At 39.4% G+C, this 25,138-nt stretch overlaps 1 protein-coding gene across 1 annotated transcript in view; it reads right to left on the bottom strand.

Annotated features, from left to right (window-relative positions):
* LMO3 (LIM domain only 3 (rhombotin-like 2)) overlaps positions 1 to 19,249 on the bottom strand; it is a 49,054-nt gene extending 29,805 nt beyond the window's left edge. The window contains exon 1 of the mRNA XM_010143063.1: positions 19,037 to 19,249. Coding sequence (XP_010141365.1) covers positions 19,037 to 19,242 — 206 coding nt within the window. The 5' untranslated portion in view covers positions 19,243 to 19,249. The remainder of the gene's footprint in view (positions 1 to 19,036) is intronic.
* Between the last annotated feature and the right edge of the window lie 5,889 nt (positions 19,250 to 25,138).

Genomic DNA, 25,138 nt, shown 5'->3' with positions numbered 1-25,138 from the left:
AACAAATCACTCATGTCAGAAATAGTTCTTGACAGTGCGCAGTGCAACTTAAATTCAGCACCACGTCTTTCAAACCCTGTTGAAATCTTGTGTAAAATGCACATTTACATTCAATAATGATTTATTACCTTGAAAGTTCAACAAGTATTTCGGCCTTGATGCCCCAAAAATGTGAGTGATGCCCACCCACTGTTATCACTTAATGCAATTATAGATATAGCATCATCTCCAGATTGAGAGTCCAGCATCCAGAAATCTTCAAAATGTCTTAAAGGTTACATACGGGCTTGGAACATTTTGGGGGACCAGGGGAGGAGGTGAACAATTAATTTTTAACAACAGGAAGTGTTGCATTATTGATATATTATTGGCAATCTTCAGGAATATGACTGTGTTATTGGGTAATCGTTACTTTTTTGCATTGTGGTGAATATATTAGCCTTACCTTCAGTGTGGTAAAATGTTCTTTTAGTTGATTAAATGAGGCTAAGTACAGGAGAGGAGGGGAATAAGTGAGGAACCAAAAATAGCCCTTAAACTTTTCATTAATTTGATGGGAAAAAACGTTACTTTCTTCCTGCACTATTATGACCGTATATTGTTTGTGATTTACTTCTACTTGATGATCAGACATAGTTAATGAAAAATACACTATTTTCCTAGCTGATATCAGGGAACTTTCCTCATGTTTTCCCATTTAAAACAAGAAGTATCTGAAGAACTGTGTGCTTTTAAAAAATGACTTAATATACACGTTCAATTGCTCTTTCATTTAAAACCCTTCAATTCCCCTCACCCCTGGAGAAGATTTTGGTTTGAACACAGAAATAGCATGACATTCTGCAGGAACAAGGAGCAGCCCCGATCTCCGATTTTAAGTGTAAAAACAAGTAGCCGTATCTTCAAGAGAGCTGGATGGATTTTCCAAAAGTGTCCAACTACGGAGCTGGCCCCAGAGCACATCACCTGTTAAACCTGAAATCTTGGTGTGCACTAACAGTGTTTACTCAGTCTGAAAACCGCATTTGTATGGCCAGGATACCCACTCTGGTGCCACCTTCACTAGCCCGTTTGTGTGCTCCAACATCACCACATATAACCCAAATCCAAACCCAGACCTTGCTGGGGAGTGCTCTTTCAAGCTTCAAGAGCTCAGACATGCACATTTGTACACTTTATTGAGTCTATTAGTTGCTAGTATAACACTTTATCTTCCGCACAAGCCAAGTTATTTCCCATTTACCTTTCAGAAGTTAAAAGTTCTTCACCAAGAAACAAAAATTGTGATTTTGGTTATTAATTGCACAAGGCAGATACGAAACAAAGGGCTTGACAGTGCCCCATAGACTGACGTACACAATGAATTAGCAATTTGCAATTAGAAATTTGCAATGAAGAAATGGGAAGAAGCACATAAATCCTGTATCAAAATTAGTGACTATTCATTTGACCACTACTAACTTAAAGCAAACATCTGATGATTTAACTGTGCAAGGCTGGCCAGCCAAATACAATGCAGTGTTTGCTCACATCAGTAAACTGTAAATCTCAATATGCTTCTAAACCCAATGAAAAATATGGTGGAATGCACAAACTGATTCAAATTAACCAGGTCTCACTATTCATTTTATGAAAAGCACTGGGCGTGCCTTGCATGCAGAAGCAACAATTTGTTATGCGCTGTACTGGTACAGCGCTCCACAGCAGAAGTAACTGTTTAAAAACCTGAAGCATTCCTAAAATGTTTCACTTAAACATTTCTGCAATAAAATCTTATTGAGCTGTTGCTTTTATTAATTTTTTTACACACTAGAAACCAAGGGATGCAAGTTTGATTTTTGTTCCTTTCTCCTTCATATTTTTTTTTAAAAAACTTTACCCACTACTAGCAAATAAACTATCTCTCTTTTTTTAATAAAACCATGGCCTTGAGTTTTGGCCCCTTAATAGTAGCCTACATGGTCGGCTACCCTTGGTGTTAAATTTTCTTAAATTGTATTTCTGTCAGTATATCATTTTTTTAAGCAATGGACCCTATAACAGCAAGCTCTGTTCTGTCAGGAGTACATTTTAACAGCATGACACAAGTATTTTTCACTACAGGAGACAAACAATGATATGTATTACATGCAGTAAACATTGCCTTTGGTACATAGGGTTCTCTTAGCATTCATCTGTCTAAAATTTCATTGTGTCCTGCACAGGGAAAAAACCCTGCCTCTCATTAACTATTGCCGAGGGCTGTAGGTTTGTAAAGTGCCAACAATGCATTGTCACATTTCTCACAAAACAAGGGCTTGATTGAATATTACAAGAACGGTAGAAACCCAGCAAGGTGGATTAGGGGATATTTTAATAGTAAAAACAAAATAACAAGCCTCTCACTGAGCTGCTTAACTAACAGTCTTGTAGCTAATTTTTTTTCTTTCTTAAAACAATCCCCCTCTCCGTCAAAAAAGCAGTAACAAGAACTTTATAAAATAAAAGTGTTTTGCAGTTAAAATAATAGGGTCCTGGCAAGAGGAGAAGAAAAATGTCAATTTTTCTGTGTGAAATGCACGCAGCACTGCAACTTTACAGTATGAGGGACTGCAATGGCAGGAGTTCCTAAATTCACAGTGAATTTACATAGGGGCTGCAGTTCAATAGTTAATCAATTTATTATACTCATAATTACTTGGAAAACCAAGGAGGTTTTTTTTGTGCTGGTGCACATGAAGTGCCCTGGAGCTGTGAGGGACCATCCCTGAGAATCTCTCTTTTGTGGCATCTTTGCCATATATTATGTGGGTATATATGACCTCATACGAGCTATCTGCAGTGGGGTCCGCATCTTTTTTTGTGAATCAGTAGTTCGAGAGTGAATTTATAAACAGCTGAACACTGGCACAATTCTCCTCCAATTTCAAAAATTAGCAGGAGCTTGGAGCACTTTCAGAAACCTCATCAGCTTTGCTGAACTCAAACGTGTCTTTCATCCAGCACCCTAAACTACAAGAACCATAAATGTGCAGAGAATTATTCACGAGAATAAAATCAATCAAAGTATAAAAAATTGCTCAGATGCAAAAGCAATACATTATTTACTTGTTAATTGCTCCTTTAAAGAAATATGACTTTTTTCCCCCCTTCGGGGTAGAATCATCATGGTCAGAAAAAAACCCAAGGATTGATTTAATTTTTTAGAGAGTTTGGGTAAATTCACTGCTCCAGAAAAATGTCTTCTGGGGTAGGCAAATCACTCCAAGATCTTAGTTGACTCTACTATAGAAAACCAAAGACGACATGTTCTCAGCCTCGAGGGAACAGACACTTTGGGCAGCAATATAAAAACACTGCAGTCTCAGGTCCAAACGTAAGGCAAAACTTCCTCCCTCAAAAAGCAGAAAGGCTTTTTAGCTCCTGGGAATTATTGGAAAGAGATTATCACAAACACTGATTTAAACTAAGCTAAAAATTACTTGGTTAGATCTTCTGGGCCCAAAACAGAGAGCACTGCCGCATGAGGTAAAGCAGCAGTCTGCATACAGAGGGTAAGGTTAAAGCAAACAACGGATGGAGTTGGAGAGGGACAGAGAGAAAAGGGGGAAGCAAATATCTTTTTAAAAGGTGACAAGACTTCTTAAAAGGCTTTTATGGAAATTACCAGGGATTTCTACTTCGCGGGAATATTTTAAATTAAAGCCCTGGCATACAAAATGTCCATGGGATCGATCAGGAGAGGCAGATGCACAACTCTTTATCCTAGGCACATAGTTCATTTTGCATCTGATAACTGTTAGCTGTTGTCAGGGTTGTCTAATGGGTGGGGGTTTTAAAGGAAGAGAAATTTGCAGCTGTTTCACAGAGACAGAGAAGAGATCATTTGTTCTACATAGCCTTCAAAAAGAAATACGGAGAGTAGCTGGCACTGGTAAATGCTGAGCTTCCTTGCCAAAGCCTGTAGTCTTATGAGATTCTCTATGCATCTCCTCAGAAGAGCTGAAGAAGGTTTGGCTGGAACAAAATTTCTTCTCACCAGCAACATCTGCTACAAGATCTGGAGATCTCTGTCATAACAAAGCCTGTTTTCAGATTTCTGCCCTCCTGTAGGCGCTGAGTGCCAGACGAAGGGGCTGGAATAGGATAAATGGGCCTGCAGGCTCTTCATCCAGCTGAGGGGGCACTGCTATCAGAATGGGGAAACGTGACCGTAAATTCCCTTCCAAGGGCCATTCCTATAAACTCTGCTTTGTCAGAACAAAAGGATCACAGCAGATTTTCTGGGTAGACCTGTCAACATTATACTGAGCCCCTTTGTCAGCCGAAGCGGTACATAAGGGTACACAAATAACTTCAAAAATCTTAGTCTGAAATTTTGGTGCTGGATGGGATGGCAGTCGCTGGCCTCTGAATTGTTTCCTGAATAGTCTATCTAGCCTTAGTAGGACCTCCCTTGAGAGATTCATACCAGGGCTTACCTTACTCTGACAGAAAGGAGCCATGTAACTGAAAAACCCAAGCTGGGAATGAACAGAAAGGACACAGAGTGTAATGGAACTTAGTTGCAGGAAGCCATCAGAAAAAAACACTGTTGAGGTTGAAGAAGAACCTGATATGCTGTCACACCAACCAACATTGCTCAGAGAGCTACTGCCCAGAGCCTTGCAGGTGCAGAGCTAGTCTTTGCCCATCGTGACCATGACGCGTCAGGTCTGCGATGGGAGAGTTTAGCTGCTCTGCCTCTGCACACACACACACAAAAATTAATGAAAAACCCCAGGGTATTCATACAAGGTGACCCTACCAGGGTTGCTGAAACTGTATCTAGCTTCCCCCTTCGAGCTGAAAGGGCATCTCCTTCAACAAGGAGTGGTTGGCCACATCCTGCAGAAGACTTGCCGCCTTCTGTGTAGCCTGCCTTTGGAGGGTGGGTGCTCTGCTGTCCAGGAATAGTCTCTCAAAACAGGAATGCAGTCCCCTCCAGTATTAAAAAAATAAAAAGATTAATCTGACCCATTTGTATTCCTTCATTTCTAAACAATGCAACATAAGGACGTCGGTAACAACGCTGTCTTTAACACAGCTGACCTGTAAGGGCTGCCAGGTAATTAGGTTCCTTAATTTCTTGAGACTACACAAAAAGCCAGAAAGCCCACGGTGGCCATATGGATGGCAGCTGCTATGTAACTTTATAAAGCAGGATGGTCACCCATCTGCCCAGAGTCTTGTGTATCCACTCACTTCAACTCTGCTGACAGACACAGAAGGCCAGTCTAACTTCAGCATTTGTAGGTGACATTGCTAGAAAAGGTTTTCCCTGTTTTTTACTATAGCAATAAAAGACTCATACATTTGCTACGAAGCCTCTGAAGCAGATGAAAAATACTTATAAAACTAGATTTAAATCACCTAACATTTAGTATACCATCCCACACACTTCATAACTGATGGCAAAGGTGTTGACTAATCCTGAATAAATGTGTGCACGGGTGAAAACAGAGACAAACTTTGCATGCCGCTCACAGCTGTGTATCAGTAAAACACACAGCCTAATGTAAGAAAAAGTCCTCAGCTAATGCTATCGTATGACTCTACCATGTAGACTGAAGACAAAGCTGGGGACCTGCTCACCTTCCCTGCACATCAAGCTAATAGCAAACGGAAAACAAAGAGGGGAAGGAAAAAATATGCTGGATCTTGCTGTAGCCATTACTGTGTAATGACATGTTACTCCTTTCCTCTAACAACTGACATTGTACCTCCCCACTGCAAATTTTCGGTGAAGCCTTAATAAAGCTCTGACATCCATTGTTAAAACTCACAAAATAAAAATTCTGTGCTTTGGTGCAAACAGAAACTCAGTTTGTGTGACTTTTTGGAATCACTGCAGCAAGTTGTGAATGATGTATGAAATGAAAAATCCCTGCTCACTGCACACAGTTCAGATAGTAAAATCTCCCTGGAGCATTAAAAAAAGCACTTAAATGTGTCATTTTATTTTTGTCCTGTGCCCAGAAGACTCCCTCATCTCTCCCCAAGAACATGCAGATACCTCAGCTATCACCAGGGAGTGAGAAAGCACAATATGAGCTGAAGTAGATCAGTTCACGTCACAGAGCATTTCCAGGAAAAGATACAGGAATATGGAGAAAACCAGACAAGATTATACAGGAGACATGTTCAAGCCTCTCTCCAAACACGCTTCTTTTTGTCATTTTTTAAAGTAATATCTAATCTCATCAGCCTGTCTCTTTAACTTGATTGACCTTCGGAGATTGCATTAAGGAAGCAACAACAGCGTGCTCAATACAGTTAGGACCACGAGAAGAAACATTTGATATAAATATGGTGTGTGACTAGGCATCATTTACGTTGGGACAAATATAGCAACATGCTTTGACTTCAAACCTTTGTTCTTTCTTGCCCCTTTACTGGAACTTTTTTTCCCAGCCTATCTTTCAGTGTTGACCTTTCAAACCTGGCAGAGGCAAACGTCTGCTGCCATAATTTAGCCATCTTCCGAGACTTGCTACATTGTGCTGCTTTCATCTGTTTTCCATTGAGCACCTGGTAGTATTTTTCATATCCTTATTATGGAGGAGCTAGAGGAATGTAATAGGATTTTTTCTTGAAGTTTGTTAGTGTAGGACGTTTGGCAACAGTGATACAGAACACAGTGAAAGGTGTTCCAGCAGGGATTTCTTCCTCACTAAAACTTCTGCATGCAATGGGCAGCCTCTGTTCACTCCCCACAACATCCAGAATGACAGAGAATCTCCAGAATTAATCTTGCAACAAAACCACTCAGTTTGGAGCACACAAACTGTCATTCTTTCCCAATTGCTAAAAAAGCGGGGAGTTGTCCAGTTTGATGGTGTTCCCTTTGAGCACAAGGAGGATGGAAAATTGACAGCAAGACTGCAAGTCTACGGAAGAGTGATCTGCCCAGATGCAGCTGTCTTGGTGACTGCCTTTAGTTTTAGGAACAGAAAGCAGGGGTCCCATCTGATGACAACTGATGTTGTCTTCTCTTGACAAGTTTTCTTAAATTTGCAATTTAATAAATTTTCCTCCCTAAATATTACTGATGAGGAAGGGCAGTCACCTACACTACATTGGCGTCATGTTTCTGTCATCTTTGGCATTCTGAAATTTCAGGGAAAGCAGAAAAAGTGGTACAGCTGTTAACCCTTTTGCTTCTTTACCTTCCTTCTTCATATAAAGACTAGACCCATAGCAACTTTTGCCTCTCGTATACAGCAGAAAGAAGGAACTACAGTGCTCACCGGACACACACTACTGAGGCAGGGACAGACACAAGAACTTTGCAGTGCATCCTCCACCCATCAACAGTAGTGCCTTCAACAGACAACACTGCAGTGAGGCTGAATTAGCAGTAACTATTGCATGTTGGTTGGTTTGGTTTTCTCTTTCCTGTGACAAAGCGAAAGGCAGACAGCAAATATGCTGGTAATATCTGGTCTGTCTCCCCTATCAGGAAGGTACCATCTTTGGAAGTCGCCACCCAATACGTGAGGCAAAGCACTGTTGAAATCTAATATAGCGCATAGGCTATGGAACTGTGCTTTTCAATGCCTCTTATCAACAGACAAGCACACCAGGTCTAGGTTAGATTTGGTTCCACAAGAGATGAACTAGAGCTTAAGGATTCAAAGAAGCAGTGCTTAGAGGCATGCACAGAAAAGTTCTTCAAAGTTCGGGAGGTAAGAATGCTGGTTCTCGAGTGCCTTGCAGGATAGTGGTTTCCACACTTTGACAAAAATCTCATCTTTCCACTTAGGCAAGATTTTCCGGGAAACTTAGCATGCTGGCAATCATTTTCTAAATTTGTTTTCCTCTCATCCCAATTTTTTTCCTTTTTTGGGGGGGTGGGGTGGAAAAGGAATACTTGCTTTTTGGTATTACCAGCTTTATCATATTCTGCTAAAACCAACACTATACTACTTATATAATATTGACGGCATTGCAAAAACAGCCCAAACATAAGGCATGTAGGAGTTGGTGGCAAGAACTAACTTTTCTGAAAACACACCTTAAAACCACAAAGATTAGCTTATGAGGAGAAAGAGGTGGACTTCAAGAAGAAAAGGATTTGTGGTGGTTAAAATGAAAACATCAGACAAAAAAACCCCACCTATAGAGTCTACATCTGCTAAAATAACCTTACATATATATTTATACACCCACATATATAAAACAGATAAAAATTACTTTTTCCACAGGCCATGAGGAAAACCATTTGTCTGCCAACATAGTAAGACTATCTGATTAATAGTAAGATTACTTTAGGACAGTTGGTACCAGAGTTACTTGTTGAGACACAGTACATTCCTATCAAGACTGATAATCTGACAAATTACAGCAAATTTTGTGAATATACACTAGCTTTTATTCAGCGTAGACCTCAGGGGTCTTTTAGTAGAGAAGTTACATTTTTATAAGAAGGTTAAAAAAAAACTGGATGAAAGCAATGTGCTGCTTACCATAGCAGGAAGAAGCTGTGCTTGTATGCTTCAAACTATTCCATGGCCAACTTGCAACAGGAGCTACCGCCTACATTACACATTTCAGATGTGCTCTTATAAAATATATATGTATATTTTACTTATAAATATCAGATGAGAGCCTACTTAAAAGATACAATGAATAGGGAGTAGTAGTAAGATGCTCTTACGTCTAACAGGAAATTGCTCAGGCTGTGCTCCACCTGGAGACAGAGAGTAATTGGGACCCTGACAGGGACACATCAGGAATCATAATGAAATGCCTCAGAAAAGTACGGAAGATACCTGTCGTTGGGTGTGTTTTCATGAAGTAAACATTTCTCTTTGTTTTACTCTCTGACTTTTTTTTACTAATGTTTCACTCTGTATTATGACTGAATTAGGTGAGGAGGTGCTGGGGGAAGCGCTCTTGGCTAACTTCAGACTCCAGCCAGCTCATTAAAACCAGAAGATTTGCTGCAATGTTTTCAGCACTTCCTCTAGGTTTTAAGATAGTTTTAATAAGTGAAATTCTGAGCAGAAAGAATATATTTTAATTTACTTTTTAGTGCTTCCTTTTATAAGTGTTCAATGTCACGCTGGATTTTTTTTAATATGATGTGGAGCATAAAAATGCTTGAATTTAATATCTTAATAAAAATGAACACATCCTTCTAGACTGCTAAGCTAAGAAGAAGCTGTTAAGTACACAGGACAGGTTCATTAGCACAGTTTTGGAGCATGAAGGGAAAATGAATTGAAAACCCAAGATTCACTAACGTCAACAAAAAATCCCAGGGCTTTTTAATAAAGTTTTGTCCTACCTCTTCCTGCTCACTGTCACCCAGGAATACTGAGGAAGCAGAGCCCATGAGCACCAGTGGGTTGTAGAGACGGGCCTAGATTTGGACCCTTAAATCATCCACTGGCAGTTCGATTTGGGGGTGGTTGTATGTAGGATTAGCATACAAATAACCATCCCTTCTGTCAGAGAGAAAGAAGGCAAGGTTATTGCAGGTGTCAAAACTTTGATTGACATCCTAGGCATGGCAGCAAGGTGCCTGTCCAGGAGCAGAGTTGCGGGTTTGAGCTTTTCCTGGACCAGAGGGCCAGGGAGGCTTGTCATGTTGTGGGTAGAAGTGATCACTGTATAGTATGTAGCACACTAAAACCAAGGACACAGCAATTCAAGATATGCTTGCAAGCAAAGCCATTCCAATTTTAAATATCTGGCTTTACTGAGGCATGTTTCTAAATTAATAGACCCTATAGCTTTCAATAGGATTATTCAGGGTACATCGAGTCAAACATGTAGTATACATTTGTAGGATTAGGGTTAGTGTTATTTTAGTTTAAAGCATTCTTAAGTGTATCAGATTACAAATTAAATAAGGAAACCAACAAAAACTCATGCAGAACACCTCCTTATTGAGACTGTACTCACCCTTCTCGACACTTTATATAAGGCAGACGCTTAGGCTTATAAAGATTTCTTTGAAAAGTTTCCTAATCTGTAGCCTCTAACTCACTTTAGCTATTACTATCTAGAAATCCTTCCTAAAAATTTATCTAAAAGTCAAAACCCGAGTTCAGTGATTGTTACTTGAAACATTTTTACAAGTTGATCAGCAATAATAAATTCCTCTGTTTCTTAGAGCAGATGTATTTAATGGAGGAGTTAATTATTAAAACTGTATTTTCATCAACTTTCTCTAATACATATTTCTCTTTAAGTTATTTGCAAAGAAGTAACATTATAAAATCAAATAAAAATGTTTGTTGTCCCATGGTGGAACAACAAAACTGTTCAATGCAGTGTTACAATGTAGTAAGTACTATTCACTAAGCTAGAACCTGAGACTCTGCATATGCTGATATTTAGGCTTAGGAACTTGTCTTGAACAAAAATCAGGTTTGATTCACAAGGATTTTGCACATTTTAGTATCGAGAGAGAAGTGATAACTCCTGTACATGAAGTCCAAATGTCTGAGCTTTGCTCAAAACAAAGGTGTGATACGAAAGCAGCAATACAAGAGCAAGGGGACATATGCTACCGGGTGTGGTATAATGTCTTCCTAATTAGTGTAATGTATCATCACTTGCAGTATATCCATACCTCACTTATTGACTAACTCTCAACTTTCCCAAATGTAGAAAAGATACAATAAAAATCGCTGATGTTCTCTGCTCTCACTCCCCCAAAATAATTTTGTCTTTGCATGTTGTACAATTCTCACTTCCATCCACTGTCTGCCAACATAAGGCATGATCATTTTTGCAAAAGAAAAGATGAAGAGCTTAAATTCCAGTACTGCAGAGTGCCACTTCACTCAAGACCTGCGGGAAAATTTTCCAAGGAACATCATTCTAGAGCTGAACATGCTCTCCCCTTTCACAGAAAAATAGAAATATATTTTATAAAAGTAGAGATATTCTGCTAGTGAAAAGTTCCCTTGTCTTTTGTTATAAAACAGATAAACAGGGGTCACTCTAATCCCAAAGGAAAATATTTTGTAGTCAGTAATTGGGACCATTGTGCTCTTTCAAAAATAGCTGCTAAATACTCTCCAGTTGCTGGTAGCTGCAGTTCTGATGTGAGACTGGAAGAGCGACTGAATGGTGAATTCGCTATACTGGCACTCTACGGTGAAATTTTAGCACACATTTAAATTAAGCCTGCAGCTAAACTCGCTGATTGCCATGGGCCTATCAAGATGCTCAACTGTTACCATATATCTAAATCTGTTTGAATCAATTTTAGAGAAGGCAGGTCCATAGTGCAGGCACCTGTACAATGCAGGGTGCAGAATTCCATCATGACTTCTGCATAAATATGTGTAAGGATCATACCAAGCAGGTGTGCAGAGATGACATGAACATGGAGTGCTGGCAAGGTATCTTAGCAGTATATTGATTCATGGCTCACTAAAGATCAAATTTGGCTGAACTACCTGTCCTGTTCGAGCAATTTATATTCTCACTAGTATTTGGTCAAGATCTGATACTACTACTGTGTATTTTTGACCCAGGATGTTTCAAGGTTTTTGTTTGTTTGGTTTTGTTCTAATACCTTTCTAAATTTTAAAAAGAACCAGCACTTTCTGAAAATCCAAATTTTAGTTATTTCTAGCCCATTACAGACTTCTGTTTTGTTTGGTTTGGGGGGGAGGGTTGTTTGTTTTTATTTGTTTTTTGGGGGTTTTTTTGCTGGCTCAGGTACAGCTAGCTCTTCCATCCATCATTTTTCAAGAAGGTGGTAATTTGATAAAGTTCATACATACATCTAAAAAAGCAGCACATTCTAGAGATGACTTAAACAGCCTTTTCTCCTTTAAAATACGAATCTGTTGATATCCATTGCTTTTTAAAAAAGTACCAATCACATACAATGAGACTCAAGAGCCAAAGGCTAATTGATTCAGAATATGCAAGAAGCAGCCTCAGGAAGGTGTGAAACAACAGTACCAGAATTTTGTTACAGGGAAGTAGGTGGAAAACATGTAAAGCCTTTTGACAGTGTAGAGTCATTGCTTCAGACCTGTATGTCTGAAAAACTTCAAAAATTCAATAATATTTTGATCAGAAAAAAAAATCCTCTGACTATTACTTAGATACATTTAAAAGGTCATCCATTATCATACTAAATAGTCCACTGGGAAGTCATCCATCAAAAAACCAATGCATTTAGAAAGATATACCCAAAATATGGATACTTAAGGACAGCGATAGTTAAGAGCAATTTCATTTAAAAAACATTTGAATATTGCATACTGTGTATTTTGGTTTCCAAAACCATCATGAATATATTTAATTTCAGTGAGAAATTACAAGATATAGCAATTTCTAAAGTCAGGAGGGCTGTAAAAATGTTGTCCGTTTTGATGACCAAGACTCAACAATCTATTATGCATTTTACGTGAAATTCCTATTTCCAGCTGAGCAGTATTTGAAGCTTTCACTTTGCTCATGACTATACTTTTAGAAAAAACAGCTATGCTTGTTACATATTATTCAAACATTCACATCAAGAAGGAATGCAACATATTATCTGTAACATTTGAGGAATATAGCAAGTACAACATAAATTGGGTAAGAAATATTTAATTACATAATAGAGATTTGTTTTTCAGCTTTGGCTAAAATATCCACAAAAAAATACTAATGTTTCAAACAAATAAAATTATTTTTCTTGCCTTTTTTTTCCCTGGGAACAGATACGTAGTAGAAATCAGAACTTCTCAAAGGCATCTCTGTGCTAGGCAATAAGAGCTAAATATTTGTCTACGATATTATACACAGCTTTATTGTTTCACATATGCTTCTGGCTAAAAATGCATAAAGTTTCCAATTCAACCTCAGATATCAAATCACAAGTCATAATATAGTTGGTAATATTTACTCCAGAAGTAAATAATTTTAATATGAGTATTGTTTTAAGCATATTTCATAAAAACACTACTCACAAAGTCTCTTCTGAGGAAAAATTCAGCAAGGCAGTTGCATTTCTTTTAAAGTAGGTTATAGAAAATATTAAACAGACCTATAGAACTGTTATTCTTTCACTAAGAACACCATCCCATCCTTTGGCACGGCAGACTTACCTAAGCTGCCCCAAAATCACCACTTTTCTTAAGGTTTGAGCTACTATGTATTGACAAAATCTCTGTAGTAAAATAATTTTCCATCAAAATACACCGTACTGTAGAAAGATAATGAAGAGCTGTAGGACAGGCCTTAAGAGGCACTGTACTTTCATCTGAAAAGTCTCCTGAAATTCTTTGAACATTTCCAGGGGATTAATGAGGTATTTTGACAACACAGGAGAAGTGTCTGGTTTTCAAGAAGCCTTATAAGAGGGAACATGCACGTTCTTGGAAATTAAGCTGTGTATTTTAAGACACTAAAAATAACACAATTATTAAAAATTTGGCAGCTGTGAAGAAAAATACCAGCAGCTATGGGGAAACACGTGGAACTACTGAAGAACGTCAAACTTGAGTACACATATTTTATAGCATTTCAACATGACTTAAACACCAGTTTTAACAGCTGAAATCGAATGTTTCTTATTAAGAGCTATCATAGATGAACTAAAATAAGAACAAGCTAAACTAGCCAGAGTGTAAGTAAACCAAAAGCATTATTCTTTGCAAGGTAGGTGGATTAACTTTGTGTGTGTGCGTGTTACCCTCCTTGTAGCACACCTTATGCCTTCAGGACCTGTTACAGTGTTTTGAGAGTTTCAAAACATTTAGCAATTAGTGAGAGAGTATTATTGCTTTTTTTAAGACATGATAAATGATACAATTAATGTAAATTTAGGAGATCATTCATCTCGCATACACAGCAAAATTAGTACAAGACGACCACTAATCCTACCATTTTGGTATATCTTTTAAAGTATTTTTAGGGCTTATTCCTGCAAAGTAGTACTCCCTTGAATACTTCAATACACTGCGACAGGGATATTAGTGTATACACAAGGGTTGAGTTCTACGAAGCTTTAGTAAAGAAAGCAGATCTTTCTTAAGCCTCATTTCTGCAAATACCTCAATATTCCTGAAAACTCAGAGTCCTTAAATCTGTCAAGATCTACCCTTACTTAATCAAGCTGGGCAAGAACCATACGGTGGTGTCATTTTGAAAACACCTTACGATGCCCAAGCTGTGAAAATATCCATATAGAGTATTTACACGTGCATTCAAGAGAGATGATATCTTAGGTGCTTGCAATACTCAGCATGCACTTTCCACGACAGGAGAGAGATATAGGACCTGATAATCAGCACCAGGTCACAAGGCATTTTAGAACTCGGAGTACTCCTATGCATAATTTTTTTTTAATAATAATTGCTTTAATAATAAAAGATGCTTCCTAACCTTTACTCATTTCAGTCTTCACCCTTTCACAAGTTAAGTATTTTACAGAGGCAGTATCTTTATGATGCTCGTGGTTGAACACTGCAGTTTCTGTAGACATGTCTCGTTATTTATAAGATCTCATCCAATATGCGTATTTTAAAAAACTTGGCTTATCTCAGGTCTTTAAACCAGCAAGTGGGGAAGAAAAAAAAAACCTAACACGGTCTGCTCCTTTCTTTGGGAATAGTGATCTACTCGTCTTCATAGCTATTCAGTGGTACTTTTAATGACAGCAGTACATTCACTAGCAAAAATCAATATCAAGGTTGGGTGGTGGCGAGGACTGAGTTACTCTCCTCCCACCTCCCCATCCCCTAATAAGGTTCTAGACGTGTTTAAGGGCAAAAATTCCACCCCAATATATTGGTTTTACTAATCCTTTTCCTATGATTGGCTTGCCTGGCTAGGGAAATTATACAAAAAGTAATAAAAGTTCTAATTTAATTTCCATGTTAAGAGATGGATTTGCAGGGAAAAAATAAATCAAACAATATTCTTTGTGTTTACTAAGAGATATGCACTCCAACATTTAGTGTCATGGAGCTGGAGTTAAAACCAGAAACGGTGAAGATAATTTAGCTGCATGAATGCCTGCTCTTCAGCAAAATGCTGCCAAAATTAAATAGGAATGAAACAGCACTTTGTAGTCATTGGTCGCTCAGCAGGGTTTGCGTAGTTAAAAACCTAAGTGAAAAGGGTGATTGACCTACATTGCTACTAGCTTAGCACAGCTGTACTTTCATATTTTCACTACATCCGAGGAAGCTCATTATTTAATACAACTGAGTTACATGTAATTGTTGGTCTTTCATTTTACACTTTTAGGGGCGAGATATGAATCTCAAATGTGCGGCAGGCATTAGCGTGCATCTGGAAACATCGGTGGCTTCCCATTTGCACGTAAAGCTAAGAGATGGGATTGCAGAGAGTTGCACCTGAAATTAGAAGGTTGCCCAGGGGTAGGAGGACCTCACAAATATGCAGAAATCAAATGAGCAGATGGAACAAAAAGCGAATCCCTTGGCACCCCAAAGGCAAATGCTCTGCTGTTTCCCTGGTTTTTTTGAGCAGAAGCGGCCCAGAACCCACAACCAAAGCAGACTTCTCACAAGTCATGCCTGCAGTTTAAATAAGTAATAACATTCCAGTTAACAACCAGTTTGACGTGTTAACAGCCCAAGGGTTGTTAACATAACGACTGGTCATTAATGGCAGTAATGACAGATTTCAAAGGGAATACCGTGCTTGTAAATGGACATGCTGCCAGTTAGAAGAGAGGACAGAGCAGGATAGGCTGGTGCATTAAGATATCACTGTATGACTCCGAAGAAAAAAAGAAAAGGGAGGAAAAAAAAAACCCAAAGCCCTTCCTTCTTGCATATTTCACTTACTATAAATGGACTTGAAATATTGGCATAAACCTAAGTTCCTTAAATTAAGACTTCACTTTCTAACCCAAGAGTGCATAAGCAGGAGACAGAAGCCTGCGGGAGAATTATACTCTGCATATCATTTTCACCGAGTGTGTTATTTCTAACATTGAGTCCTTTCTCTACTCAAGCCCTTTCTCTACTCAAGCCCATTCTCATCCTCATTAACAAAACAGAGTTCATTCCTGCAGCGGCCACCCTAATACCCTTGGTGTAGTACACCACCTCTGAAACCACCGGAGTGACTTACGTGAAGGGTAAAGCCTCTCACACCCAAAGAATCTTCAAAGTCCATTACTTCATTAAAGATTTCTTCGATCTCCTCAAACCCCCCAACCCGGAGAAAAAGGTTTTAATAGAGTAGAATTAACTAATTTTAAAGGAGAGAGCTAAAGCAAAGCCAGTTTTGAACTTCTGAAGGCAACAGAGTGTTTATAAAAAGCTCAAAGTGAGTACCTCCAGGCTCAAACGCGAGCATGCATCAGGGCCGAGGAAGCGTGTATTTTTTTGGCCAGCTTCTCTAAATGAGAGATACCGGAAACCTCTTTGAAAATAGTCAAAGGCACAATCACACAGCTTGTGTATTTAACCATGAATGTTAAAGCACCCAAACTGGCTACACTATTTCTTCCAGCATCTGTAGAATGGCTGTCTTATTGAAAGACGTAATAAACAGAGAGACACATGAATAAGCAATTTTACAGCATCGTGCAAGCCACATATCCTCTAGAGGGCACCACATAAATTAATAGGAAGCGAGAACAGTTTTATATGTAGCAAAGACTCCCTTTATGGTTACGGAGAAAAAAAAAGAATAGTTTGAAACTGTAATCGAACCCTAATCTGATCATTAGTACAAAGTAATTTGTTCTTTGAATTCATAAGGCGGGTTGCTAAATATGAAAGCTTATTTGAGTACAAAGCTAGAGAACATTTAACTAGTTTCTACATTAGCATTAAAAAGATCACTTTTATAGGTTCACTGCATAACTAAGTAGATAAGACGCAATGAGGCAAATGACTATCTGCAATTACCTTAAGTGCATCAGTTTTAAGTTTAGTGTAAATACCAAGTTTAAATCTATGCACTCACAAGAATCACTTTTTAAAAAGGCTCAGGGCAAGATAGCTTCATTAAGACTTGATAAACCTAGAGACAAAAATCAGAAACATCTTAGAATTGATTATAGGATTTCTTGCATATCCTAGTTTCACTGGTGCAAAGTATTGTGTATGAACAATTAACAGAAACACCAGGTTTAAATGTGGTCATGACATAAAAAAAAATTACAGTGTCCTTTCTCTGAATCAGTAAGAATTTTAACAATCTGTTAGTAAAATATTTACTCCTGTTAGACCTTCAAAGACCAGAAAGCAACAGTGTGTGTGAGTGCACCTATGCTGAGAAAATGTTTTGCTCTAATGTCTACTACTAGATCACTTTTGGTTTTGATCTTATTAATTTGATTTTAAAACTTTGGATCTGCTGCACTAGCACTTGGGAGATTCAGTAAGTTTAAAGTCTCCAGTAAATTTGGAACTTGGATCAAAGAGTCATAGCAGAGTTTCCTCACTCCTGCAGGCACCTGTAGAAAGATTCTCAGAATGCATTTTAAAAATTAGGATAAGTGTTACCTTCCGCTCAGAAGCCGTTCCAATCCCTCTCTATAGACACATGCTTTAAGATCAGAAGTGACCTAGGTTCACATACAACAATTCCCTTCTATTCAAACAGTTCCCTGTGGTTTTTAAAAGTAAGTTTTTGTCATCTACTTCTTTGGCAGCTTTAGCACAATGACTTTAAGATGCAGCCTCTGTGCTAAATTCCCAGCACTATGCCTTGCATTCAGTTTAGAGTTTTAATAGGTAGGAGTTTTTACCAATAAGTAGTCCAAGCCCATGCCTGAAGAACTCTGATCTGCCTTTCAGCCCCAGCTCAACAAAGGCAAATGCATTTGTGAAGGCTTTTATTCCACTCTAGAAAAAACAGATTGTAATGTGGAGAGCCAGAGTACCAACAGTTGTTAACAATGTTTTAGTCTTAATTCCTGTTCCAACCTACCCACGTTGTGCAACTCGGGAACTGATCAGTGCTCGGGACGCTCGTGTTTGGCACCTGAACTTGAAAGTTAACGTGTTCAAAGAGCATTTTAGTTTTCCCCCCAAAGTATTTCTGACTTAAACATCCGTTTAAAAGGAAAAGGCTTCACTACGGGGGCAGAGGAAATATTCCCAGAAGTTCACATTAGCCTGAAGCAGCTAGTCTCGTCAGGCCTCCTCTACAGGGAATGGCAGAAAGGGGCTCCTATGGGAAATAGGTGCTCTGAATCACCCCAGAGGAGACTTTTTTCCTCTATTTACTGTTAAGAGCCTAGGGAGATTAAAATTCCCAGTTAAACTTAGCTCCTGCAAAGAAGCCCTGTTTACTCATATACAATCTGCAGGTAAACTAGCCTGGTGCTGCTCATCAGCACCTTTGCTATGAGTTATACCTCAAATACTTTGCTTGTGAACCTACATTCTCAAAACAAGAAGATAGATAATCAGGTGATAATTTGCTGTCTCTAAGAAACGGCACCAGGTTACTCAGCATCCCACCCAGGTTACCAGTCTAAATCAGGACCAGAGTGGATTTATGCCTACTCCCGACACGGTTATTTTGCACGGCGAGACAGTTGTCATCTTGGTCCAGCTTCTACAGCAAAGCGGCAACATTCATAAAAGCTTCTGGTGCCACAAGTGAAATCCCTTGGCAAACTAAGAGGATGGAAGGGGGTAAATGAAGATGAGTGAAGCACTCCTCACTCACAGACTTCAAACTCTGCACTGGAGCTGGTGAAAACCACGAGCGTGGTTTCAGGCCTCTATGCCTGGCCACCACCATGCAGTGAGGAGGAGGAAGAGACCACCTGCTCTCTGGGAGCCCAGTGCTGCGGGAAGGTTTTCTCTCTTCCTCCTCTGAGCACAGGATCCCAATATTAGGATCAGAAAACTTGCAACTGCTTATGTGATCTGATTACATGTGCTTTTTGATTCAGATTTTAGGTTTGTCTTCATACAGTAGTATTTGTTCTCTCATCCTCCACGTATACTCGGCCTTGCAGCCCTCGAGTACCACTTATGCAATAGCGACGACATAGGATGGGCTGAACAGATTTAGCAAGTTTGTCAGTGAATGTAAGAAGGACGTGGCCTACCTTAGATAGTCTCTGCGACAAAGGATAAGGTTGGCTTTGGTGTACAAGGTAGAGCCCACCTCCCCCAAGCGACAGTCACAGCAGGCACATTTCAGGCAGTCTTCATGCCAGTATTTGTCCAGGGCCTTTAGAAGATACCGGTCTTTAATCTTACGGTTGCAGCCAGCACAACCTTTCGGCTTGGTGTCTGGCTGGACTGAGAGCATTTGTATACCTGAAATACAAGACAAGAGAAAAATGAATATAGATAGTCTTCTGAGTGCAAGTCTCACCCTTTTCTTTCTCCCCCTCCCCTCTCCCCCCACACCCAGTTCATTAAAAAGGCAATCGTGTAGATAGGATGAAATAACCTAGATAGCCCACAGCAAGCTGAAAACAATGTTAAGATAAACTTGACAGCAGAAACTTCCACTGCTATAAGATCCACAGCTTCACTTTAACACCTCATTTACCTGATCTCTTTGCTGAAAATAAATAGGATTAAAAAGTTAAAATGAAAAAATAAAACAGTTCAGATGAAAAGTCATCCATTTTTCTCAAAGTATCCAATATTCAGCATCCAAAAATCTAAATATCCATGATGGCAAACACGGAGCTAAATCCACATATTCAGCCCTATTTGCACTATCTTTATAAAATATAAAAGCACTCCAGATTTCAAAGAAGAAAAGACTGAAGCTATTAGAAGCACTGGGCCAGTTTCAGGAAGGTTTGACAGGCATTTTGGTACTGGTCGGGGGGGGTGGTGGCTTGGTTTTTAAGATTTCAGTTCTTGTTAGACACATGAATGAAGCCATCAGATTTCCAGAGACTTCAGTGCCAGCATCTCTAGTTTCAACCTGCAGTGTAACTGCCTTCTAAAAATCTGATTTTTAATAATCTGCACGAGGTGAGAGTTGCTAGCTTGTCAACGGAAAAAAAAACTACATAAAAAAAATCCCCTCTGCTCTGCTTTCCAACCCCAGTTTTAGCCAACAACTAGTTCAGGGCAAGGAATACAGTGGTGTCCATTAAGTCTATATAACTTTCAGAATATTTAAATATCAATTCAAACACCTGAACGACTGTTTAGGAGAGGGAACTGCTGAAAGTGGAACACAGTTGAGCAGTGGTATACAGAGCACTGCAGCCAGCTTCCAGAGATCCATACAAAAATCATTGCCTTCAGTTCCGCAGTAAACAGGAAGAGGACACTGCCCTGAAGTGCTTACAGACTGGTCTCTCTTGGTTAATGGCACAAACTGCCTTCACATTACACTCAAATCATTTCTCTGAAAGAATTCCTTAGAATAAGCAGAATCATAGCCCTATGGATGATTTGTGGACACCAAACAGGCACCAGAGAGAAACTGAGAACAAATATGCAGCGAGATTATTAGGTTGTCTCAGTGGTTAAAAGTAAAAAAAAAAAAAAAAAAGCTACTCATTAGAGTGTACCTGAATATTAACAATGAGAATTTGTCAAGACTGGAGAAAAAAATGCTGTTGACAACAAGCAAAACATATTCCAAAATTCAGGGTATGGCACCCTGTTATTATGCAGAGACTGGGAAAGGCCAAAGAGTCTTGTAGCAACAACAAAAGGAAGCCAATTCAAGAGCTCCTCATCAAGAATGCTCTACTACCTACTGTTAAGAAAGCTTTAGAAGTCCCAGCTTCTGTCAGCTGAACTTGGTTGGTGATGTAACATACCACTACAGACAGGCAGGCTCAGAGTGCTAGAACATGAACAAGTTTGGGTTTGTTTTTTGATTTTTTTTTTAAATGTTCTCATAAGTAGAACATGAAAATGAGTGTAATATTTGAAGAAATGGTACAGTGTACCTTTTTGGATATTAGTACTACAAAGACGAGGCTAAATGCTGTGGCATCGGAGGCATTTCAGGGATCTGTACGCACATGTGTATGTGGAACACACTGAATTTTTGTGGGTTGCAGTAACTGTGAAGGCAGTTAAGCGACTTTCCAGGATTACCAAGATGAACTCCGAAGTTTCACCTGAGAAGCTGGTCACTGAATTAGAAATACTAATTTTTATTGTGACACGTGAGCACAACAGCCTTGCTCTCCTGCTTGCAACACGCTCTATTACACATTTTGGAGTGATATATTTATCTGTTAAGATAGCCATTCAGTTATACAGAGGCAGTTCTCCTAGTGGGCACCCCAAAGTACCAGGGCAGTACTGCTACATAATGTCTGAAGCTTGTAACAAGAGCGTAAGGTACAGACTTCTCTATCAAAAAATATAAAAAAAATGGCATTGCTGCCTTCCTATGACTCCCTAACCATAGCTCCTACACCACTTACAGACTTGTAAGATCTGTTTCTCATTCTCAAGGGGGAGGATGAGATCCAGCAACCTGCACAGGGCTCCACAATAAGTCTGTGGCAGATCTGGAAACGAACAGACACAACTTGTCTGGAGTAAGCACCATGAGACAAAGGTATTTACAGTGTCTTCAATCGTCAGCTGACTCCTCTGACTCCAGGGTACATACATGAAGGAAAATAACATGGCTACAACTAAATGACCAAAAGCAGTGAAAATAGCAAGAGATTTTTTGGTAAAGAATTTATACCAAACTGTAAAGGGAAGTCCTGCTGGAACTCTAATACATTCACTTGGTCGAAAAAGTTGTATATCACAGTGGAGCATAAATAGCAGCTAAGTGCCCAGAATAGGCTTATCCTCACCCCCTTTCTTTGACCACATAGAGGACAAATGCATAAAATCAGCCACAATTTGTATCAACTTCTTGGAACTCAGTAAAAGTTTAGAAGCATGAAGGGCTGTTCTAGGACTTTAATCTCTAGCTCAGGGGAAACCAGGATAAACTAGGAGCTAACGCAGTTAAAGGCTTTAAAGAAAAAAATCTTAATGTAAAAATTTTGTCGCCTGATAAGGAAGTGGGTTAGAGAGCGGAGGCTGACAGTCTCTGATCCAGGTTGATCTACCATCCTGTGCTGTCTAAAGGGAACAAGGTGCCACAGATACAAGACTAAACAAGTGAATATCTGAGCAAGTTGCAATAACCAAGCCTGATAATTTCTGGGGTATATGCTGAAAACACGAGGTTGTTGTATTACAAATAAAACCACAGTTTGCGCAATCTTGCACAATACCCCTGCACAGTTTTGGAGACATTTGCTACATGAGAAAAGTAGGTAGAGCATTGTCATTCATATAGCCCAAACCCTTCTTGTAAAGGCAAGAGAAAAGGAGCAGACAGGCCATGGAAGTAGTGTTAGCAACACTGCACGTCTGTTTTCCTGAGGCAGAGAGAGAAGGTGGTGCTGACATTCCACTGGCAGCATCTTCAGATTAGGGATTCAATCTGCAGCAGCTTTTGGAGGGAAGAAATGCTTTTCTCCTCTGATAGATCTGATCTGTTCACACTTTACCTGCAATGAAGCTGCTTCTATTTTAATGAAAGTTTTTTTAAAAAAACCCCAAGCCTACCGCTTCATTATAAGAAAAAAAGTTAGCCTTTTTTTGAAGCGTAGAAAGGTTCTAAACAAAACAAAGCACAAAACAGCGCTCCAAGGAATGTTTTACGTATCCCCTAATTCTTCACATACACCTTTTCTTCACACGTCCTGGGTTAAATCACTTAAGATTGAAAACAGAACATTTTATTACTTTTTTCTGTATGTACTGTATGAGCCATTTTAATGCAGATCACCTCACAGACCATCTCTCTTCCCTTTAATGTTCCCATAAGATCTCCAATGCAGTTACACTTTTCAGATACGCGCTCGTGTATTTTTAGCGCTCTCTTAATTTGGCAACAAGAATACCTGCAGCTTACTGTCAGCCAGCTTTTGACAGGCTGCAGTTTAAGTACCTATTTATTTCTTTGGACATAGGAAGGACCCTTTCAGAGGCTGGCAGCACCCACAAAACCATCCAAACTGCTTGCCAGTGAAATATCAGTAGCGGTGCACAACGCTGCTGTCTGGCTGCCCTCCTCTCCCCCTCCCCCAGGAAAGCAGATCTTATGGAGCACTTCCAAAAAAACCACACAATTCCATAAGTGCTGCACACAAGCTGTAAAAAAAAAAAAAAAAAAAATCTAAGACAGCTTTCCCTTCAGTTCTGCAGAGTCCTACCCATGCTCTGCATCACAGAGCAGATCTATTCTCAGAACCGAGAAATTTCAGTGCCTAGTCTGTCACTGTCAAACGAACCCTTTTTATTTCACCCCAATATGCTTTCAAGGGCTTCCTCTATCTTTCTCTCCATCCATTCCCTCCCTCTACCCCAGACACTAGTCCCCCAGACACTGCACATAAACTGCAGTGCTATGTCAAGAATAAGACTTCTTCACCATCTACCAGCTTTAGAATTTTTGAAGGGAGAACTTCATAACATGATTTGCAGGTGTTTGCATTCCCCTGGTGTCCCCAAATTAAGTTCAATACAACTGACTTCCATCCCTGGTTATTGTTATTACTGTGTGATGAAACACTGTCAACTGATTTGTAACTATGATTTCAGGATAAAGAGGAAAGATTGCTGAAAGAAGCTAAACAAGGCTCCTGGAGGAAGACAGAGAAACAAAAATCCATGTCATTCCAATCACTCTGCTCGAAAATCAATGGGCACGAAGATTTGAAATAATGAACTGTATTTTGTTAGTGATATAGTAGCACCTGTAAGGAGGATTGCTCCCTGATGGCGCTGAGTGCAGCACAAGACCCTCAGTTCGGGTTTGCGTTACAGTCAGTCTTTGAAAGACACATGAAGGGATGAAGAGTTGGTTGGTAGTATGCGCTGAATCACTAAAAAACTTTTAAAGACCACTGTCCCCCCACACCTTTGTGGAGGCACGCACACAGTTCTACCAAGGACAATAGTATGTACAGCAAGAAACAGAAAACTTGTCTCTACTTTAAAAAAAAATCAGGTTGGAACAAATTAAATATCAGTGCACTGGTCTTTAAAAGACAGAACTGACAGACAATATGCAGAGAATAAGAGAGTTAGAGATCTAGTAAAAGATAAAAAGAATACTTTTCCAATGATTTCCCACTTTGTAGCTTCATCCTAAAAGCGTTTAGAGCTCTAATTATTCAGGACAATAGACACAGAGACTTTAAAAAAAAGTTAAGGTTTCAGAAGCTAAGAAACATTTCAGAACTTGCATGTAGCACATCAGGAGTCATAACTTGTTTTAGATTGGCATGTAAATTGTTCTGTGGAAAATTCTTATTGCCTCTGAGACCCTGCTATTCTGAGTTATTTGACAGTTTAAGGGAAATCATAATTAAAAAAAGAGACATAAATAATAGCCTGTGCAGTGTGGTGCACAGAAATAAGTAGAACCATTTCATTTAAACTCTGGTGAGCTTTTAATTGCCTGGATTGCATTGTGAACCAGCCTAACGGTTGATTGCCTCCATTATGCTCTCTTGTTCTGTGCCATTCATCCGCACAGTCTCAGCTTCTGTAGTTAACACAACAAAGTAACCGCAACTCCATAACACTCAGTTTGTTGTTTTGTTTTTTTTTTAAAGGATCTTAGTACTCTGAATATACTCTCTTCCTTATACTTTTGAGTTAATTTTCCATGGTATAACTAAACTGCACCTCCTGCCCCTTCTTCTACAGAGGAATCTGATTATTTTTCCTTTATTATTTTTTATAATAAAGATGAGTTGGGAAGCAGGGAAAAAGAGAAGAGGTTAGGTAAAAACTGAAAATGGGAACACAGTCCCACAGCTGGGAGCAGTGATACAGATTAAAAGAATTTGGCCAACGTAGCCAGTCGATTGCCAAGAGACGCCAAACAAAAGATTTCTCTTCTTCTTTCCCCTTCCCTTTTTGAAAGCTAGATTGGGCCTAAAAGCTTGTTTCTCTCTGTTCACTGGCCCAGAGCATCCCTGCAGGCTGTAGCCCCCTAAGGGACGACACAGCAAATAGATGTACCCAGATCTCAGGGACAGGAGCTGCCTAGCTGTGTTCCTGTCCCTGTCGTGTCCCCCCGCCCTCCACCTCTCTTCCCCAGCCAACACCAACTCTCCCCCCCCCCTCCTTTTTAGAGACGTGGTGCTGGGGACCAATTTGATTCCCTTTTTCTCCCATGCAGCCGCAAGGCC

The sequence above is a fragment of the Buceros rhinoceros genome, unplaced genomic scaffold (genome assembly GCF_000710305.1).
Source record: "Buceros rhinoceros silvestris isolate BGI_N320 unplaced genomic scaffold, ASM71030v1 scaffold38999, whole genome shotgun sequence".
NCBI classification, from domain to species: Eukaryota; Metazoa; Chordata; class Aves; order Bucerotiformes; family Bucerotidae; genus Buceros; species Buceros rhinoceros.
Note: the sequence above shows the minus strand (reverse complement) of the source record. Positions and strands in the feature narration are given on the sequence as shown.